Source organism: Pteronotus mesoamericanus, unplaced genomic scaffold (genome assembly GCF_021234165.1).
Source record: "Pteronotus mesoamericanus isolate MK-2021 breed Mesoamerican mustached bat unplaced genomic scaffold, CSHL_Meso_final contig_256, whole genome shotgun sequence".
Taxonomy (NCBI): Eukaryota; Metazoa; Chordata; class Mammalia; order Chiroptera; family Mormoopidae; genus Pteronotus; species Pteronotus mesoamericanus.
In genome coordinates this window covers 5211373-5230866 of record NW_026555108.1, presented here as the reverse complement: position 1 = coordinate 5230866, position 19494 = coordinate 5211373, and the positions used below count along the sequence as shown (strand labels likewise).

The following is a 19494-nucleotide window of genomic DNA, read 5'->3' as shown; positions in this document are numbered from 1 at the left end:
CAACTAGGATGGTGATAATAAAATAAGACAAAGAAGTGTTGTTGAGAATGTGGAGAAACTGGAACCCTCTTACACAGCTGGTGGGAATATAAAATGGTGCAGCCTCTTTGGAAACAGTTTGGCAGTTGCTCAAAAGGTTAAAGTTACCATTTGACCCAGGAATTACACTCCTAAGTATATACCCAAGAGGAATGAAAACATATGTCTGCATAAAAACTTGTATTGCGCCCTAGCTGATGTGGGTGGCTCAGTGGATTGAGTGCTGGCCTGTGAACCAAAGGGTCACTGGTTCGATTCCCACTCAGGTCACTGGGTTGCAGGTCAGGTCCCCAGCAGGGGTGTGCACGAAATGCAACGACAGATTGCTGTTTCTTTCCCTCTCTTTCTCCCTCTCTTCTCCTCTCTAAAAAATAAATAAAATCTTTAAAAGAAAACTAAAAAAGCTTGTATTGTACATGGATGTTTACAGCAGCATTACTCATAATAGCCAAAAAGTAGAAAAAGCCCAAATGTCCCTCAACTGATGAATGGATAAACAAAACGTGCTGTATCACACAGTGGAATATTATCTGTTCGCAAAAAGGAATGAAGTCCTGATACATGTTTAACATGGTTGAACTTTGAAAATATTATGCTAAGAAGCCAGGCACAAAAGAACAAATAATGTATGATTCCATTCATATGAAATATCCACAGTAGGTAAATCCATGGAGGCATAAGGTAGATTGGTGGTTTCCCAGCGCTATGAGTTTGAAGGGAAATTAGGAGTGACTGATAATGGGTACAGGGTTTCTTCTGGAATGATGAAAATGTTCTAAGATTGATTGTGGTCACACAACTCTGAGTATGCCAAAAAAAATATTGAATTTTACACTTTAAACGGGTGTTGTAGGATATATGAATTGTATCTCAATAAAGCTGTAAAAAAAAAGTACATTTTCCATGGAGACTTCCTTTTCTACTTACAGTCCACATTAATTTCTCCATTCTCTCAGTTCCTACAGCCCTTAAAAACTGTACCGCACGATTTAGTGCTCAGTTGAACTACCTGATAATGTTTATTATCATTTCATGTAGATTAGCCAGGACTTGTCAGCCAGACTATAATTTTCCTGAGAGGAATGAATAAGTCTTCTGTTTCTCAAATATCTCTAAACCACCTAATACATAACTGGGCACATAGTAAGTACTCAGTAAATACCTGGCGGTTGTGAAGACCAGACTGAATGTTCATGTGTTTGTTTTCACACATGTGTGTCGAACACACTCAGAAGTTGGGGGGAATGAATACAATTTTAGATGGTGAGGTGAGAGAACGACACTATGTGAAACTGTGGAATACAAGATTTATTTAAGGGAAAAAACAGCAAGGTTTGGATACTTTTGTTCTCCCCTCCTTCAGCCTCCTGCTGCTCAGTATCACGTGGCCAACCATATCCTGGTCTCTGAGATCCTAAGAGAGTCATTGAGGTCCTGTCTAGATACTTGACTGTCTGGCATTCCTATTCCCCCATTGCTTCCTCCTCGTCCTCCTCCTCTGTCCAGCTCAGATCATCTGAATCCTCAGATTCTTCCTCATCCATCTCTAACCCAACCCCTGCCTTAGCCTTCTCAGCTAGTGCATCGGGGTGCTCCAGCTGGGCCCAGGATCCTGGGTCAGCCTTCACCAGGGAGATTTCAACCCGAGATGGCATCAAGGAGACAGAGCTCTGCTCCACGTTTATGACCTGAGGAAGAGGGAATAGCAGAGGAACAGAGAAAAAAAGAGAAAATGAGGAAATCAAAGGGATCGGGGTCAGGGTGGGGTGGTGATAAATGACAGGGAGAAAAATCCAAATGTAAGGTGGGGAAAAAGATGGAAGAATAAGACAACATAGTAAGGAAGAGAGAGAAGGAAGAAAGAAAGAAAGTGCAGAGGGAAAAGGGGGAGGAGAGGGGGAGAGAGAGAGAGAGAGAGAGAGAGAGAGAGAGAGAGAGAGAGAGAATTTCAAAGCAAACGAAGAGAAAACCTCCACTTTTTCCCACAGCAACTCCTTTCCTCAAGACACCCTCTCTTCGTTGCAGTCTGGCCCTTCTTTTTACCCCACCTGCCCTCCCTCCTGTGCCCCCTTATCTTCACTTACCCCCCAGAGCTTCATCTGTGCTTGGAATACACGGTTACCATCAAAGACAATGTGGACATGAAGCTGAGAGAAAAGAATTACAGGAGTGGTAACAATGCCAGAAGATCAAAAGGAGTCGTTACGACACCGAACCAGGACACAGGCGTGATCCGTACATCCACGGGTCAGTCAGATGACCACGACCTAATAGCTCTATCTTCCTGTCAGGGGACTAAGGAGCCCACATGTTAACTTCACACAGCAACTCTGCCTGTAGGATTGTAATATCACCCAATTCACTAGCCTCGTATCCAGCATCAGACATTCCTCACCTCAGTTTGACTGGCCTTCACCCAGTTGAACGCAGGAAGTGGAATCTGGCCATACACAGTCACCACTACCAGGGAATCTGTCTGGTGCCAGTCGTGACGGCAAGATGCTGGTAGCTAAAGAGATGTGAAATGGTGGTAAAAATGAACTCTTTTTAAATAAAGATTTTATTTATTTATTTTTAGAGAAAGGGGAAGGGAGGGAGAAACAGAGGGAGAGAAACATCCATGTGTGGTTGCCTCTCATGCGCCCCCGCTGGGGACCTGGCCTGCAACCCAGGCATGTGCCCTGACTGGGAATCCAACCGGTGACTCTTTGGTTCTGAGTCTGGCGCTCAATCCACTGAATCATACCAGCCACGGTTGAACTCTTACCCCAACAGGAGTTTTCACGGTTTGTGTGGAGAAGAGAGACAGGGCCTCAGAAAGATTAGCACCATCTTATATTGCAAAGCTTCTGGGCCGTTGAGGGATAAGGAGCAGTATCTTATTTGGTCCGTACAAAAGGGAGAAGATAGAGAGCTTGGCTATGAGGTACAGGGAGCAAAAATCATTTCTGGAAGTGGGTTCTAATCAAGAGTTCAGGAAAGTTGGAGCTCACCTGCTTTACCCAGTCATGTCTGCCAACTCTGCATCCTGGCTGTGCCAGGAATGCCCCAAAATCCAGGGTCTGGATGCCACAACAGCTCCAAGACTTCATCCTGAGGTGGGAAGATAACTCACCTGAATCCCTTTCCAATCCCACAAGCCCCCACTCCTATCTTATGATCAACACTGGGAGAAACCTTTCTCGCAGCCCACCCAGTACTCTTCCCTCACCCCTCATGGAATCGAGGTGCTCCTGGGTGGTAGGTGCATGGAGTAGCATCACTCTCAGGGCCTTGGTAAACCTTAGGTGAAAGAGAATAGAAAAAGAATCTGGTCATTCTAAAGTGTACCCCACACAACCTCCTATCTATTCCCAGTCATCCCTAGGGTGCAGTATCCCTCAGCCACATGCTTGAGCCCCAACAAACTCTCACTCACAGCATCACATCCTGGGTTCTGGCAGCTGGAACCAGTCCGGATCAGACTACTATCAAGTCCTAGGCAAGGGAACCAGAGTCAAGAACCTGTCCATTCCCTCCACCCAATTGCCTTTCACTAAATTCCAGTCTGTGAGGCCTGTCATTCTAAGGCCCCAGTTACCTGCACCAGATTCATGGTCTAATTCCTTCTGTTCCAACGCCATTTCCAGGGCTTGGGATATGTTTAGTGGAAGCAGCTTTGGAGGCAACTCTGACCTAGGGATGAGGGTGTGGTAATTTAGTTCTGACTCATTAACCGTGACTGACAGCTCCAACACTACCCAGTGCTAATGGAGTTGAAGAAGTGTGGGGAAAGTGGGGTCAGGGTTGGAGAAATGGGGTAGCAGCCCCATTGCCAATTTTTCTTTCTGTGGCATCCCAAACCCTTGACCTTGGGGAAATCCCCAGGACTTCTCTTGCCCATCTACTCAGTTGCTCTTAATCTCACATTTCTCTGTAGAGTCGCATCATTTCCTCTTCCTCTAATTAATTGTGGACCTAATATGACTTTCTTCTGTTGTGCACACTATTTCTGCAAAATTAACTTACTCTTCTTTGCAGCCTCCTGGCTGCCAATACTACTGCATCCTTTTCTTGTAAAACTATTTTAGCCTTGGCCTGGTAGCTCAGTTGGTTAGAAGCATCAACCCAATAGGCCAAGGCTGTGGGTTCAATCCCTGGTCAGGGCACATACAAGAATCAGCCAATGAATGCCTAAGTGGGTGGAACAACAAATCAATGTTTCTCTCCACCCACCCCCATCCTGTCTTTCTAATCAATTTTGAAAAAAAAACCATTTTAGCCCTGGCTGGTGTGGCTCAGTGGATTCAGTGCTAGCCTGTGAACCAAAAGGTCGCCGGTTCGATTCCTAGTCAGGGCATATGCCTAAATTGTGGGCCAGGTCCCCGGTTGGGGGTGTGCAGGAGGCAACCACACATTGATGTTTCTCTTCCTCTCTTTCTCCCTCCCTTCCCCTCTCTCTAAAAATAACATAAAATAAAATAAAAAACTATGTTAAAGCTCTTTTCCAAAAAGAAAAGAATCAAGTCCTTCCCAACAATCCTCCCTTGCATTATAACTAAGTGTGTGTTCATGAGGGCCTATCTGCTCTGTTAAAATGCCTACCCCATCACTCCAAATCACCTTACAGCAAAGGACACTATTGTTTCCAGATTTCCCCTATGGCACGAAATGCGCACCAAGCCCTGACACCTGGCCTCACATCTCTACTCCCTAGCTCCCAAACCCCAGTGACCCGTTAGTCAGTCCTAGGAAGCTCTGTGAATGTAGCAAAAACCCTGGGACCTCCTCTTTACTTGGGCCTCTCCCGGAGCAAAGTCTCTGCTGACTTTGGAATCGCAGTCAGTTTTTGCTCCTGAAGTGAACTGCTTGTGCCAGGGCCCTCAGGTTGAGGGGCTTCAGGGAGCTTCTCAGCACAGTGTGGTCCCACAGTACAGCCCTAGTACACAGGATAAGGAGAGGATTAGAGATAGAATCCTTCTATTAGGGGCAGAATCTGAGGAAGTAAAGAATTTACCTTGATGTTTAAGAACTCAGAGAAATCTACGGTTCGCTTCCGGCAGCAGGACCAACCCTGATAACGAGACCCAGCTCAGCTTAGATTCCTGGGTGCATTTCCTTTGGGAATGGCTCTTGCTATCCCCCCTCACCTATACCTCACCTTAAGTGCATCATGGAAGATTGGGATTCCAGGGTGATGGCAACAGGAATCTGTGGATACCGGTAGAAGGATCAAGAAAAGAAACGATACCAAATGTCACTTCTAACCTCTTCCCTGGGTTTACATGCTAAGGTTTTTCCATATTATGTAAAAAAACAAAACAGTAAAGATCAAAGACCATGCAGACCAAACTAGGGCAGGTACATTGAACTTTTCTACTCCTTTAACGGACTGCCCGCAGAGGACCACTCCCCAGCACCCACAGAGCCCCTGGCAAGACCAGGATTACTCACCAGGGAAGTTGGTACTGGGGTCAAAGTGCTGCCCACAGCCTTTGTTATGGCACAGTAGGGACATGGAGGCGTTGATAAATTACTGAAAGGGTATTTCAAGGAGTCTGGCTGCCGAGTGGGGAACACCTCTTAGTCTGGAAGCTTTTAGCTGCCTGGAAGAGCCAGCTGTGTCTATCTTTAGTTCAGGAGGCGTACACCTCCTAACATGGGCAAGGGAACTTCAACTAGTCTTCCCAGCCAATAGGAAAGAGCTCAGGAGCATTTCAGCTCTGAGGCTCAAGAAAAGGATCAGGCAGAGTAGGGCTTGGAACTTGGGTGAGGTCAGCTAACCACTGAGACCGTTTTAGATTTACCATGCCAATTCCAACCCTCTGACATACCAGCAGCTGCTCAGAAACAAATAGCAATTGAGACCCCTCCCAGCTCAACGAGGGTACCCCAGTCCCCCAGCCCATTTTCTTTCAAAGCAGCTCTCCTCCCATCCTTCTTCTCAGTGCCACCTATAGCACTGATCTCATCAACCGCTTCAGCCATTGTATGCGTCCAACCTCTGCCACCTTTGCCTAGATGGATGATAAATACTACAGAACCTACTGCTCATCTCCTGAGACAGAACTCCCCTCCCTCCCTTCCCTTTCAAAAATAGCACAGGAAATTAAAAGGCTTAAAATGTATTTTAATAAGTTGATGCTGCATTACTGCTCCATTTTCCAGAAAAACTCCAGAGGTATCAGGGACAAATCAAACATGGTACACCAATTAAAAAAATGCACAGCATAACTACCTAAGATAGGCAAGGCTAAGAGCTACTGTCCGACATTCAGCATACAGCAACCCTGTTCCCAAGATTGTACTAGGCCTATCAAGAAAAGCTGTGAACAGCGACATCAGACACAAAACAGCCATTCCTGGGTTGTCCTTACCCAAGAAAAAGATGGAGGCAAGTTAACACAATATTCTTTTTAAAAGATATACTAAAATGAAAATCTCTAAGAGAAAATGTCTTCCTTAGGACATGAAGGGATTATATGGGATATAACAGAACCGTATGCATGTTATCTGTGACCTCTGTGGACATTTGCCTGAATTCCCACCTGGGAGTGAATGGAGGGATGGGCTTAAGGTCATTGGGGGATGTTTGTGGGTTTTGTGGTATATATGTATGTGTGTGTGTGTATATATATATATATGGCAACACACATATATGGATATGGATATATATCTATAGATATAGATATATATCTATAGATATATATATATATATATATATATGGCAGTGTCTGTGGGGTTGGGGAGTTTAAGAATGAGAAAGCAAATACAAGATAAACAAAGAATGGAATGATCAAGATTAATGGGGGCTCTAACTGGATCCACTTTGCCATTGTTCCCTCCCTCCCAGGCCCTCAATAATCACATGAGACTTCAGGAATGCACCACAAAGATATGATTAAATGATATACCACACAGAATTCATTTGTTAAATATCACCCCTCCCTTGCCCTCTGCCTCCAGTATACTCCCGAGAGTAGTACAGGCAGGGAAGACCTAACTATTGGGAGGAATCCCTAACACTTTTCCAGGGTAGAATTCCGGCTAGTCCAAAAAGGGTCCTTCTCTTACGGGTTTTGGGAAACTAGACAATGCAATTTTATTAGTATCGGCGACGTTTGTTTGGAGCAAATTCAGCTCCAGGGGCTGCACGGTTGAATGCAGGAGGGGTTCCACCAATTGCCCCTATTCCTTCCATTGTAGCAGCTTGGCCGAAGCGTTCGGTAGTTGGTGGGGTCTTAAAGGGAAAAAGAGTAACATTACAATATAACCTATGTCCTCAGCTTCCCACCCATCTGCAGTCCCTCCCTTGGAGGCCAAGCCATCTCCACCCAATTTTTCAAAGCTCCTGATGCTGGGGGTACCTAAGCCTGTTTAGTATTCTAGTGGATAGATGTCCCTGAGGGGAAGGTTGAGTGGATTAGACCCACCCACCCATCCCGTCTTTTACGTTTTTATCCCTATTCTTATTGGATAAACAATATTACACACGAAATTCCTAAGATGGGTAAGTTCTACCTACATCTTTTTTTCCTGAACTAGGTACATGGACAAGGGCAGGACATCACTCTCCAAGCAACCTGAAGCCCACCCAGTTTTAATGTTTCCGACATGAGAACTAAAACTACCTCAGGACTGTATGAACCCTAAAGCCTTTTGGATTCACACCGATTTTATGCGATCATGCCTAGCCCTCACTGCCTTCTCTTCAAAAAAGAAGTATCCAGGGTAGCAACGGAGCAGTAAGACGGGCCCATCAGAGGCATCTGCTTACTCCTAATAAAGCATAGTTTGAGACTGGGTTTGCTCAAGATTCAAAAATAAAGATCTAGAGGTTACATTTAATGGATAACAGTGGTTCTAAACACTGTTATCTGTAGCAAAATCGGGGCAGGCCCAGGGACTGCGGAGGCAAAGTCCTTCCTTCTCCTATCACCATTTAGAGTTACTGTAAGGCCCTACAGTTTATTACCAATCCCAAGGTTCCATCTGGCATCATAGTGGCAGGTCCTGGAGGAGCTGGGGTACCGGCAGGCACAGGAGCAGGGGGCATGGCGCCTCTGTTATTTATGCCCATAGCACCTAAAGCAGAGTAGGGTGATCAGTACAGCAGACAGGTATCGTCGGTGTCTTTCTGTTCTAAAGGAAACAATTCAACAAGACCTTTGGGCTAAGACACGTTAGCCCACCCCCCAAAATGATGCTCCCAGAAATGTGAACCACTTAAATCTGGCCTATATGAGATAAGATACATAGTTCACCAGAGGTGAGACAAAAAAGGAAATCAGAGCCATTAGCCTCATGATTCCTTACCTCCCATAGCCATCTGGCCCATTCGTATCTCCTGCTCTCTCTGAAAGACAAAGAAACATGCTTTGTGTCTAAGACAGCACTGTGCTCTACCACAATCTCTTGAGGACCACACACTAAGGGAAGTAGAGTGATAACACATCCCAAGTGCACTGAGACCAAGTTGAGGAACACCAACAGCTCCTCCTAAGTCATGCAGTGAGTTCAAGATCAGCTAATAGGAAACAAGTCAAGAGTCTCCTCTTAGGTATAAGAGAGTTGAAAGGAAAGAGGATAGTTGATTTCTTCTACAGCTCCAACCTGTGTAACTGCGAGGACAGCAGCGGACTAACCAAGGCTGTTACGGAACTGGATCCACCCCATCCTGCAGTCACTGAGTCTAAATAGCATATACAGGCCCCAGCTTTTCATCCTAAATTGCCTGTGAGGCAAAAAAAAAAAAGCTCTCCTTCAAACCTTACCTTTCCTTCCTATGAATTCTTTCTAAAAGGAATTTCACAGACAGAAAAAACTGATCATAACCTGATGTATTATATAGTCCCAGTGGCAGACAATTCATGATGGCTGTCATATCATGACTGGCCTGGTACATCATAGGCACAAAGGAGATATACCGCATCAGGGAAGGTTCCCTTGAATCCTTCCTGCTGTCGCCGCATCATTTCTTCCTGCTGTCGCCGCATCTCTTCCTCACGGCGCCTGCGCTCCTCCTCCTGCCTACACAGAGAGTTGCCAACGTATTTAAGCGGAGGCATTCCAGAACATGAGCAGATAATAGGGGACTCAGCCAAGGGGATCAAGACTCTAATGAAAACTCAATAGTTCTCCAGGAAATTCAGCATTAAATGTGCCCAGCCCTAAAGCAGCCCAGATATGTCTCTTGGGGGAGAAGAAAAGTTCTCAAAGGAGCCTCACAAGACCAGCATTCAGCTGCCTTCTCTTTAGTGTAGCCCTGAATAATTCCCAGAACAATGGGCAGCTGAAACATCTCTCCTCCAAAGGGAGAACTTCAGAAACAGCCAGAAATGTTTGCCAGCATATTTACAAATGCATGAGGTAGCATGGTGGTAGGAAGGAGTGAGACGTTACCTTTTAGAGTTGTCAGAGAAAAGGGGTTGAGAAGAGTTACCTAAGCTCCAGTTGCTTTCGTTTTTGTACTTCTTGGTTGTGCAGCTCTTCCATCCTCCGAAGTTCTTCTTGACGCCTCATCAGATCTAGAAAGACAACATACTGATTGAAAGTACTCTTCACTCTCCTCATATGGGCCCAATAATTTTCCATAATTAAAGATCTAGAAAGCAAAGGGGATATATAATCCCTGAGTGGCCATCCGAGGTATCCAGATTCCAAAAATAAAGCCAAACCTATTATTTCCTTCTCCACAGAATCCAGTATTCTCTGCCACATCTCCAAGCTCATTTGCCTACCAAGATCAACAAAATATTTCAGAGAATAAAAGTAGAGGTTTAGGCCTTTCTCTACTGATTGATACAAAGAAACTCTGGAAAAACACTTATTTTGATTCTTCTTCTAGTTTTAAAGACTTACAGGCCTATACTCACCCTGCCTCATTAGCATGACCTGGTGCTCATGGCGAGCAGCCTCCATCTCCATCTCCAGTTTCTCGCGAGCTTCCTTGATGTTGCGGTCCACTTGGTCCTGCTGCTGTTTCTCCATCTCAATAAGTGCCTTCCAGCGCATGGCATATTCATACTCAAAGGAGCCAGGCTGTGCAAATCTAGGTGGCTGCTCCCGCTCCCTAAAGACAAGATTCATGGGTTACTAAAACTCTGTCCAAGATTCTAACTAAGCAAGGCTTTCCTCCTGAGGACCAAGATAATGGCTGCCAGTGAACACATATAGCAAAGGCCTGCCTCTTTTACACATCTTTTTACAAGCGTCCTTAAGAACAGACAAATAACCTAACAGGGAATCTGTCAGGACCACATACTTGTGAAATTGCTGGTTCTTTATAACCAGCTTCTCTGGAAGTCCCTCTTCATCATCTAACTGGTCCATGGGCTCCACAGTCACAGGGCGAGGAAATCTGGGAAAAAGAAAGATTGAATTATACCCTATACAAGGCTTCTTCTCTACATCTGCCACTGACACAATGAACTAGTTTTGGAGTTCAGGCCTAGACAATTAATCTTTTGAAGGGGTTTTATACCCAGTCCCAAGTAACTAATTCCTTTTAATAGTATTATGTGCAATCTGAGGTTGATAGGATCAAGTCAAGCTTCAGATCCCCGAATGCAGCCTTAAAAAAATGTTCAAAGTAAGTAGATATGGTACTTAAATGCAGCCTAAATATCTGGTTATTTACAGAACTCTAGACAACAACTTGTAGTAAATACTGATACCGCATGCACAAAACAACTTTCAGACTTACAAAACTTCAAAGGGGAGATTTAATATTGATTAAATGATGACCCGCTGATGGACTAACAAAGTTTATTTCTTAATCCTTCCACTACTTGCATTAATTTAAGACTGCATTGAAAAATCTTACTAGAAAGCTGAATTAGTATCAACAGTCTTTAAATGAACAAAGGAATAGGGTTCCTAAAGGCTACCTCCCCAGGCCACAAAAGGAAGTAGCTATCTAAGGTCTATTTCTGAAAACGACCCCTCACTCACGTAGTTAGCAGGAAGGAGCCTTCACTGCATCTGTCCAGAGCTTTCCGAGCAGCCGGCTTCCCTGAGAATTCAACAATGCCTTTTCCTGAGGGCCTTCCTCGATCATCCACAATGACAACAGCCCTCTCCACTTGGCCAAACACAGAAAAGGCTTCCTCCAGCAGTTCGTTGGACACATACTGAGGAAGGTTTCTAACTGTAAGGGATGCACTATGGCAGGCAAAGCGCACACGCAGCTGCTTTCCACGGAGTGGCATGTTGTCCAGCTCTACTTTTGCAATCTCCGCTAGGGTTCTTGTTTCCTAGGAAGGAGAGGGAAGTTAGAATAATTCAGTTTGACAGAACAACTGCACAGTTATCAAGAATCTAAAGTAGCACAGCTCAATACAAATGTCTCAAAGGAACAGGAGTTTAGCTAAAAGTGTACCAAGAAACATGGATCGAACTGGAAGAACGGAACTGTGTGTTTCAGTTAACTCTCTGGTTAGCATAAGTGCTCTGATTGCCTGGCAATAAACCAGCTGGAAATCCTAAAAGTTAGTAACACTTACATGGTCATCAGTATCACAGGTTATTCTCCAAGTGGTAACAGAGCATGTGGACAATGATCAGCCTAAAACCTACCCTTACAATACAGTAGCTAGAATATTTAAATTTCAGCTAGCTATATATACAAGTTACCAGAATCACTTATGTCCTCCAAGAGGCCTCTTTAGAACCACAGACCTTGATGGGGCCCCTCTTTATACCACTAAAGAGGAATACGAGCCCCAGAAACATGACTTCCCTATACAGTCTTGAGTGAGTAGTAGATCTGGAAGGAATACTAGTTCTGACCACATCGCGTTCCTCATTTATGGAGACAAATAATCGCTAGAACAGTGCCCCCCATACACTTGACATGTTTCCTAAATCAAATTAGATGTTTAAAAAAAGGACCTACAGATCTACACTTAAAAATAATTAAGATGATAAGTTTTATGTGTATTTTAGCAAAATTACATGAAACAATAGATACGAATAAAACTCTCCCCTCATGGCTTTAAATAGTCTTACATGAGACAATATGTGTAGAAGGGCTCTGGAAATAAATGATATAAACTTTGACCATTACTAAAATAAAAACCTTTTACCATATTTCCTGGGGGAAAAAACCCAACATACTAACATACTTATAAGGAGTAGAAAATAGGAGAAGAGTATAGATGAACTATGAGTTGTTAATTCCTGATGCTAAGTAGTCTGTCTGTTCCTGTATGTTTAATATTTCCCCATTATAAAAGTTCCAAAGGGCCTACTTTAGCCCTAGTATCTTAGGCAAATAAACCTATTTTGTTGTTGAAACAAAACAAGAACCTGAGGTTTTAAGAGACCATCTGAGAATTATTTACTGCCTAATTTTCCATACCCATCATTTCCCAGCTTTGCTCTATAAGCCCACAGTTGCTTACCAAGCGGATAAAGCCAAAGCCCTTATCCTTATGAATGAAGACTTCGCCTGCTTTCCCATATTTCTCAAATAGTTTCCTCATTTCCTCCTCAGTGATGTCAGGAGGAAGATTTCCCACAAAGAGCCGGCTACGCTGGGTGAAGGTCTTCTCTCCTGGTTTCCTAAAATTCTTCAGGTCAATAGTCAAGCCTTCATCTGCGAGAAGGGACAGTCAATCAAAGATTGAGGAAAGAGATTTACAGTCATTCTCAAAGAGCTACAACTACTGCTAGATTAGGAAACCTAATTGCTGTAGAAAAGCAAAACACTATTTCCCAATGCAATCTACCCGCTAACCACTTATCCTTAAATTGCACCCTTAGAATGTGAAAGCAGTATAAAGAGATCTGGGGGGGATGTCTCAACAGCTCTACTGTGGGCCAGAACCCAACCTGGACTGTCATAGACAGAAAGACAATACGGGGGGGCTATTGGCCAAAGAGAAAATCATGCAAGTCAAGGAATTCTATGTGAGAAGGGACAAATTTTTAAATGTGTAACATAACTGCTCTATTTCCCTATCTCGCCAATCTTCATAACCTTAACAGTTCCCATTCTTTCATGTTTGGGGGTAACAGAATGTAAAGAAATGAATTAGAAAAGAGTATTCTTTGTAGAAATCTCTGGAAATAAAGAGGGTTAAAGTTGGTTCTAGTCTCAAAGGCATACAATAGGGGTTCGAAGTTTGCTGAACTGGGAACATAACTTTTAAAGACTTTTCACCAATTAAAAATGGGCTGGCACAGGCACCAGGCTAAAAGTGTAATAATACTCAGTACCAGACTACTTCTCTGTTAAGTCTTAAAGACTTGTTTTATATGTTCCCTAACTACCAGTCATCTGATTACCTCTAAGAAATGAAGCTCTGAGGTAAAACATGCAGAGATCTGCTTAGCAATAAAATGTGTAAACACAGCAAAGCAACCTATACTCAACTGCTATCCTACAACATGTCTGCTCCTGGGTTTCAGAGAATCAGCCCTTTTCTATCCTAAGAAGTATAAAGAGGTAGAGAAAAGAAGAACAAAGACCTATTTTTTTATAATCCCAAAAGACTAATCTAAAATCCAAGGACCCACTCCCAAGAGGGAACGCTATTCTCTATATCATCACTTAGCATGCACTCACTTTGGCTGCTGGCTTGCTGTCCGTTTGCAGGTATTGGTGGTGGCGGTGGCTGCTGCTGCTGCTGCTGCTGTTGCTGTTGCTGCTGCTGTTGCTGCTGCTGCTGCTGGTGGTGCTGCTGGTGGTGATGCTGATGATGCTTCCTTGGAGCATGGTTTTGCTTCTCCAAGTTAAAGGTTTTATTGCTCTGCATTTTTGAACCCTAAAAAATAAAATATGAACTGTCAAATACATTCAGTGCTAAGAATGTAATTAGTCACCTTTGCTACCCTAGCTTTTAACAGACCCAAACAATTGGTTATTTTGAACAAGTGTGGCAAAGGAGCATATTAAAAAATATAATATAAAAAACAATCAGGTATTAGCAGTTATGTGACACACAAAAACTAGACAAGTACCAGACGAGAACAGCTTGTACCAGGAATGACTTGAGGAATCTGCTAGTTCAATAATTTTACACATAATAGGAAACTACCTTCCCAAAAGATTCTATCCCCTAAAAATTGGCCCTATCATAATATTAAAGCACATTAAAAAAACATAACAATTGAAACAGATTCTAGTTACCACAAGGACAAGAATTAATGTCTTGTTCTCCTCTGGCACCTTGCACAGTCCTAGCCTACACTAGATACTATGGAGTGAACAGCAGGAAAAGTATGGGCTGTAGAGTTAGAGATACTTAGATTTCAAGCACGGTCCTAATACTAGGTATGCACTACTTAGTAGTAAATTACTTCTGCATCAGTTTCTTAAGCTATTATAAAAAGTATAATAAATACCTACCTTTTGAGGTGGCTATGTTGATCAATAAATATGTGAAAACAATAGTTCAAGTACTGGCATATAGTAAGCACTCACTAAATATTGTTGCTAATCACAATGGAAAGGTAAATGGTTACCAAAGCAATGAGCAACAAATATACAAGATGAATATGCAAATATAAAATATCAAATTCTGTCATTTAAAAATCAAAATAAGATAAAAAACAAAATGAAAAGTCCTGGTATAATTCAGACTAAATTCAAAAGTTGATGGTTTTAAACTGCAAATTTTCTAACTGATCAATTTAACAAACTGAGGGCAGGCTTTGGCATCCAAAGATAGTTCTTTAGTAAATGAAATAAAAGGGCAAAGTCAATTCTATATCCTTTCTCCTAAACATAAGACCCTGTAGTCAGAATTCAGCTAAAGGAAAGATACAGAAAATGACTTTTTTTGTGAATACTGTGTTAACATTATATGATTCCTTTAAAATAGTACAGGTTATATTTCATAGATACAATTATGAAATACTCTATCCACAAGTTGTTTCATGACACAACAGGTAACAAGAGCTATCAAGATGTTCATATTCTTTAACTCAGAAATTCTATTCCTAGAAATTCACCCTAGGAATATAACTTTAAAATTTAAAAATCACATACATGAAATAGTCACTGTGATGGCCTTTATGGTAACAAAACAATAAAAATGACTGACACACCCCATATTGGGGGCAGAGTTTTTAAATAAATTATGGTATATCTATACAGTGGAATGTTACACAGTATTAAAAATTATAAAGACCATGCAAACATGAAAAAATGCCTATGCCTGAAGAGGGAAAGGGTTGTTTTTTTTTAAATGCATGACTGTAGACAAGTAACAAAAGGTAGGCAAAAACGGTAACTGTCCTGCCTGTAGGTTATTGATAATTTTTTTTTCACTAACTTTGTTACTAATTCATTCAACAAATAAATAATCACTGAATACCTCCTATTTGCTAGGCACTATTTTAGGTACTTGGGGTGCATGATGGACAAAGCAAAGATTCTTACCTTCTGGGATCTTACCCTCCAGCAAGAGACAAAACAATATACATAATAATTAAATTACATAGTACTTAAGAAGAGGTGTGACAGGAAACTAAAGAAAAAAGGGTGGAGGGCAAAGTGGATAGGGAATGAAAGGTAGAAAAAGACAGCAATTTTAAATAAAACTGTGAGGTAAGCCTCACGGGAAAGTTGACATTTAAACCCAGACTTGAATTTTCTCATTTTTTATGTCACTTCGTCAATTTTATGTCTCTCATTAATAAGCACTTATGACGAAATACTTCTTTGTTATCCAAAGACCCAGTACTAAAAAAGTCACTGTTAACATTCTGGTATATACCCCTCCGGTCACTGATTTATATATTTGTAGGTACTCTAAATAGGATATTGTAAAAACTATCTTATAATAGTTTTATAATACCTTTTCTACTTTATGACACATGACCAACAGTTTTCATGTCACTAATCTTCTACATTAATTGTTAACGGACATGGTATTCAGCTGTCAACTAAGCCACTGTTGTGTTGGACAGCTGAGTTGCTCCTAATTTTTCACCATTATAAACAATGCTCATAGCTAAATCTTGGGGCACACTCCTGAGCAAATGTTCCGCTCACAATTTCCATTTTTGCTTCTTTAGCTTCCAATACATTATCAGTTCAATGACTAATCATAATGCACCATTGTATATCCAGCTTCTCCTCATTTCTACAGTGTCAACATACTTATAATTTTTAGCAGCCATATAAAGCCCATATGGATTTATTAAACTACTGAACTATTTACTCTCTACTATGGGACACTTAGGTTGTTTTCAATGTTTTCTTATTATAACGCTGCAGTAAATATCTTTGTGCTTGTAGCTTTCTGCTTAATTATTTCCTTAGGATAAAAATAGAATAAACGAATCTGTTGCCACAGTGCAGCACTGTTTTCTCAAAAAGTTGTAAGAACTTTAAATGCCATGAATAGGTTTAACAGTTTCACAGAAAATGGAATACCTTTTTCAAAAATGAAAATGATTTAAAAATAAAATATACAAAAGAAATAAAAACATACAAAATTTAAGGTCTATCCCAGCAACAGCTGGGGCCAGGGTATGGTGGGCATTAGAATCAGATCTTTTCCTATTCTAATCCCAGCTATTCAACACCTCTTCCTTCTCTAACCCCAAAGTGGCTTATAACAGAAACTTGAATTATCTTCACAGCCATTTCTTCAACTAGGTCTTATCTCTGGCTAGAATCCAAGGACCCTCATACTCTACATTTACATCTTACCCACACCATATCATTTCATTTCAAAAAGACCATTTTAGGAGTGGGTTGGGTAGAGGGGGCAAAAGGGAAAAAAATTGGGAGAACAGTTAATAGAACAAAGAATAAAAAAAGCAGAAGAAAAGAAAGAAAGGCCATTTTATAACTTCTTAGTAGAAATGACCTTCCTCTTTGAGAATAAAGTGCTAGGATGTTCTAAGCCATTTAAGATTACTTCAAGGGAGGTTAGTTTTGATTTTAGAAAGTGTAGCCTGGTAGTTAAGGAAAGTGATAATAGAAGATATTTATCAGCCATTATATGCCTGGCAGTGTGCTAAGTCTGCATTCTCATTTAGTACTCACAACTATTACACTTCTGAATAAGAAAAATGATGCCCATCCAAGGTCACACAGGATGATGGAGCATGGAATAGAGACTCTCCTACTCATCACTATACTACAAGCTTTGTAATCAAACTCACCTCAGTTTCAGGGTCCAACAAACTTACTGGTAATGTCACCTAACTTCTGAGCCTCAGATTCCTCACCTGTAAGATGGGGGTAACAATATCTAATTCACGGGGCTGGTTATTTTAAGGACTAAATGAGATCATGTACATAGCAGGCACTTGTTCCTGCTGGCTGCCACTATCCTTATTTCTACATATTGTGGGTGCTTAAGTTAGACAAATGTCATCATTATATTCTTCCTCCACTCTTCTGAGTTCTAGCAAAAATCACTTGTATAACCAAATACCCCACTTTCGTGTTTTTAAATAAATGCTCCATAACATTAATCTTTATAATCTCTCCTTCAGTTTGTTCTTTCCCAACAAAGCATTCAATAATGAAGACTAAGTAATGTTGTATAAAGCCACCTACTTCAGATGACGACCACCAATGGAACTTGGAAATATGTGCAGAAATTTCTGAGTAATAAATTCACTGCCCCCTAACCATGGTACCTTTGAGAAGAGAACAAAGATCAGCAAGGATGTCTGTCCAAAAGGCTAACCCTGATGAAGGACTTACTTGACAAAATAGGTATTGTTGGTTTAGAAAGACTGGGGATACTGGGCACAGACGTTTAGATACAGGACCAAGTACTGTATCACACATATCTGAAATCTAAATAAATGTCCCCTTAATTTTCAGGACAAGAGTCAACTTTTTAAGTAGAAACAGCAAGGAAAATCGGTAAAAATCTACCAGAGTGAGACGGCCTCCTGGTTATGGACCAGCCTGAAAGCTGTAGAATACACTGACAGGGTAAATTCCTTTGCTAAAAAAAAAAAAAATTCTAAGAGTTTCTTAGGACCTTCCATTTAATAACAAGGAAGTTGGACAAGGACAGTATAAATCTAGCTGGTGTCCTCCCATTAGTTAGCAGATTTATCAAATAAAAATACACAACATGGTAAAATTTTAATTTACGATGAAAAACAAACTTTTGGTGTGTAAATCCCATGCAACGTATACTACAAAACAATTCGCTATGTTAAATTCTATTTAACGGGGCGTCCTATATTTTATCTGGCTACCCTACACCTACCTCAACCTAGATTTAAGATAGCAAAGTGCCTCCTAGTCTTCTCTAACCTTGACTTCTCTGTTAAGAACACAAAGGTGTCACCTTACGACAACCAGTTCTCCAAGTGGAAAATATTCGATAAAAAAATTCCATAAATTTTTCATTTTTTAAAAAGTGATGCTCCGCATGGGTCGAGTCGCTAGGCAACAAGACTTAAAAAAAAAAAAAGGTGGGGCGTAGAGGAACCTGAGGAGGAAAGCGGCGGGGTCTGGACGAGCAGATGAACTTCCCTGCTAAGAGTTTTGACAAAGAAACACCGCTCGGGGGGCCCCGTTGCTCATTCGGAATTCATGGCCTCGCGAGGCTGAGGGGAGGAGCGCCCGACAAAGCGCCTCCTCCTCCTGCCGCCACTCCAAGGCTCTGGAATGATAGACCCCACACCCTCAGGCCCAAGGAACTTACTGACAGGACTAAGATTCGAGGCCACGTCGCACAAAGAAACGCGGCGCGAGTCAGCTTTGAGCGCGATAAGCCGCCGCATGCGGGTGGACTGGTAAGCCCGGGAGGCGACGGGGACAAGGCCTCAAGGGGCCTCGGAACGAACCGCCAGCCTCCTTCCAAACCTAGCCTAGCCCTAGCCTCTTCCTTCACCGATTGTCGCGAGAAATCCTACTCCTCTCTCAAACGAGAAATAAGTCGACCCCAAACTCACCCTCTACCGACTGTTCTTTCCTCAGAGTAACGGCGACGCTACACGGCCTCTACCGTCCCAAGAAAAGAGCGCGCGATGGCCGGAAACGAGACGACGGAGCTCGGTGCCTCCCCAGGGGTACAAAGTGGCCTTCTCGATTGGTTACCTAAACTGCCAATCAAGGTTCATCTTCAGAGGCGGAATCAGTTTTCCGCCATTTGTATGATCCTATTGGCTGCCGAATGCGAAAGACTTAGGTTCTTGTGAACGACAGATGGGGACAAAGAGCGAGGCTTTGTATCTAATGCGCACGCGCTAGTGGCGTCCGCTAGAGACCGAAAAGGAAGGGGGGAGGGGGATGGAGGCTCGGAAGGAGAGACGTAAACGGGCTAACGGAAAGACTGGAAGACCAAGTGGTGGGAGGGGGAAAGGAGAGGGGGAAAAAGGGAGAGAGAGGAAAATGGAAAGCGAGAGAAAGGGAGAAAATGTGCGTGTTAGGCGTGCTGTGAGGATTCCTGCACTGCGCCTGTGCAAGAAGCAAGAGTAACAATGTCATTGTATTCGGTTTGGTAGATCTGGCCTTTTCCTACTGAAAAAAAAAAGGCCCCGCCA

General features: G+C 42.3%; 2 protein-coding genes across 5 annotated transcripts; both read right to left on the bottom strand.

Annotated features, from left to right (window-relative positions):
- Positions 1-1336: 1336 nt before the first annotated feature.
- ITGB1BP2 (integrin subunit beta 1 binding protein 2) lies at positions 1337-5692 on the bottom strand. Its single transcript, XM_054574218.1, has 11 exons — positions 5473-5692; positions 5180-5229; positions 5036-5092; positions 4815-4957; positions 3620-3714; positions 3458-3516; positions 3251-3321; positions 3033-3132; positions 2435-2548; positions 2124-2186; positions 1337-1727 (listed from the first exon to the last, which is right to left on the bottom strand). The coding sequence occupies exons 1-11, from the start codon at positions 5534-5536 to the stop codon at positions 1503-1505; spliced, it is 1041 nt and encodes a 346-aa protein (XP_054430193.1). The 5' UTR covers positions 5537-5692; the 3' UTR covers positions 1337-1502.
- A 449-nt stretch (positions 5693-6141) lies between these two features.
- On the bottom strand, positions 6142-19010 carry NONO (non-POU domain containing octamer binding). Of its 4 annotated transcripts, XM_054574294.1 has the most exons (12): positions 18904-19010; positions 17543-17625; positions 13589-13787; positions 12423-12616; positions 10972-11273; positions 10283-10378; positions 9894-10090; positions 9461-9545; positions 8946-9048; positions 8335-8374; positions 7994-8103; positions 6142-7258 (listed from the first exon to the last, which is right to left on the bottom strand). In XM_054574294.1, exons 3-12 carry the CDS (start codon positions 13776-13778, stop codon positions 7124-7126), a joined length of 1452 nt encoding a protein of 483 aa, XP_054430269.1. In that variant the 5' UTR covers positions 13779-13787; positions 17543-17625; positions 18904-19010; the 3' UTR covers positions 6142-7123. The 4 variants fall into 4 exon arrangements, with proteins under 4 accessions (XP_054430269.1, XP_054430267.1, XP_054430270.1 ...); XM_054574292.1 differs by lacking the exon at positions 17543-17625; XM_054574295.1 differs by lacking the exons at positions 17543-17625; positions 18904-19010 and adding an exon at positions 17143-17208.
- Between the last annotated feature and the right edge of the window lie 484 nt (positions 19011-19494).

Coding starts and splice junctions, on each gene's coding strand:
- NONO (XM_054574294.1), bottom strand. CDS start 13,778: ATGCAGAGCAATAAAACCTTTAACTTGGAGAAGCAAAACCATGCTCCA. Junction 11,274..12,422: donor GCTTTGGCTTTATCCGCTTG/GTAAGCAACTGT, acceptor TCTCCTTCCTAG/GAAACAAGAACCCTAGCGGA. Junction 10,091..10,282: donor AAGAACCAGCAATTTCACAA/GTATGTGGTCCT, acceptor TCTTGTCTTTAG/GGAGCGGGAGCAGCCACCTA.
- ITGB1BP2 (XM_054574218.1), bottom strand. CDS start 5,536: ATGTCCCTACTGTGCCATAACAAAGGCTGTGGGCAGCACTTTGACCCC. Junction 5,093..5,179: donor TCTTCCATGATGCACTTAAG/GTGAGGTATAGG, acceptor TCTCGTTATCAG/GGTTGGTCCTGCTGCCGGAA. Junction 1,728..2,123: donor CACAGATGAAGCTCTGGGGG/GTAAGTGAAGAT, acceptor CCTCTTCCTCAG/GTCATAAACGTGGAGCAGAG.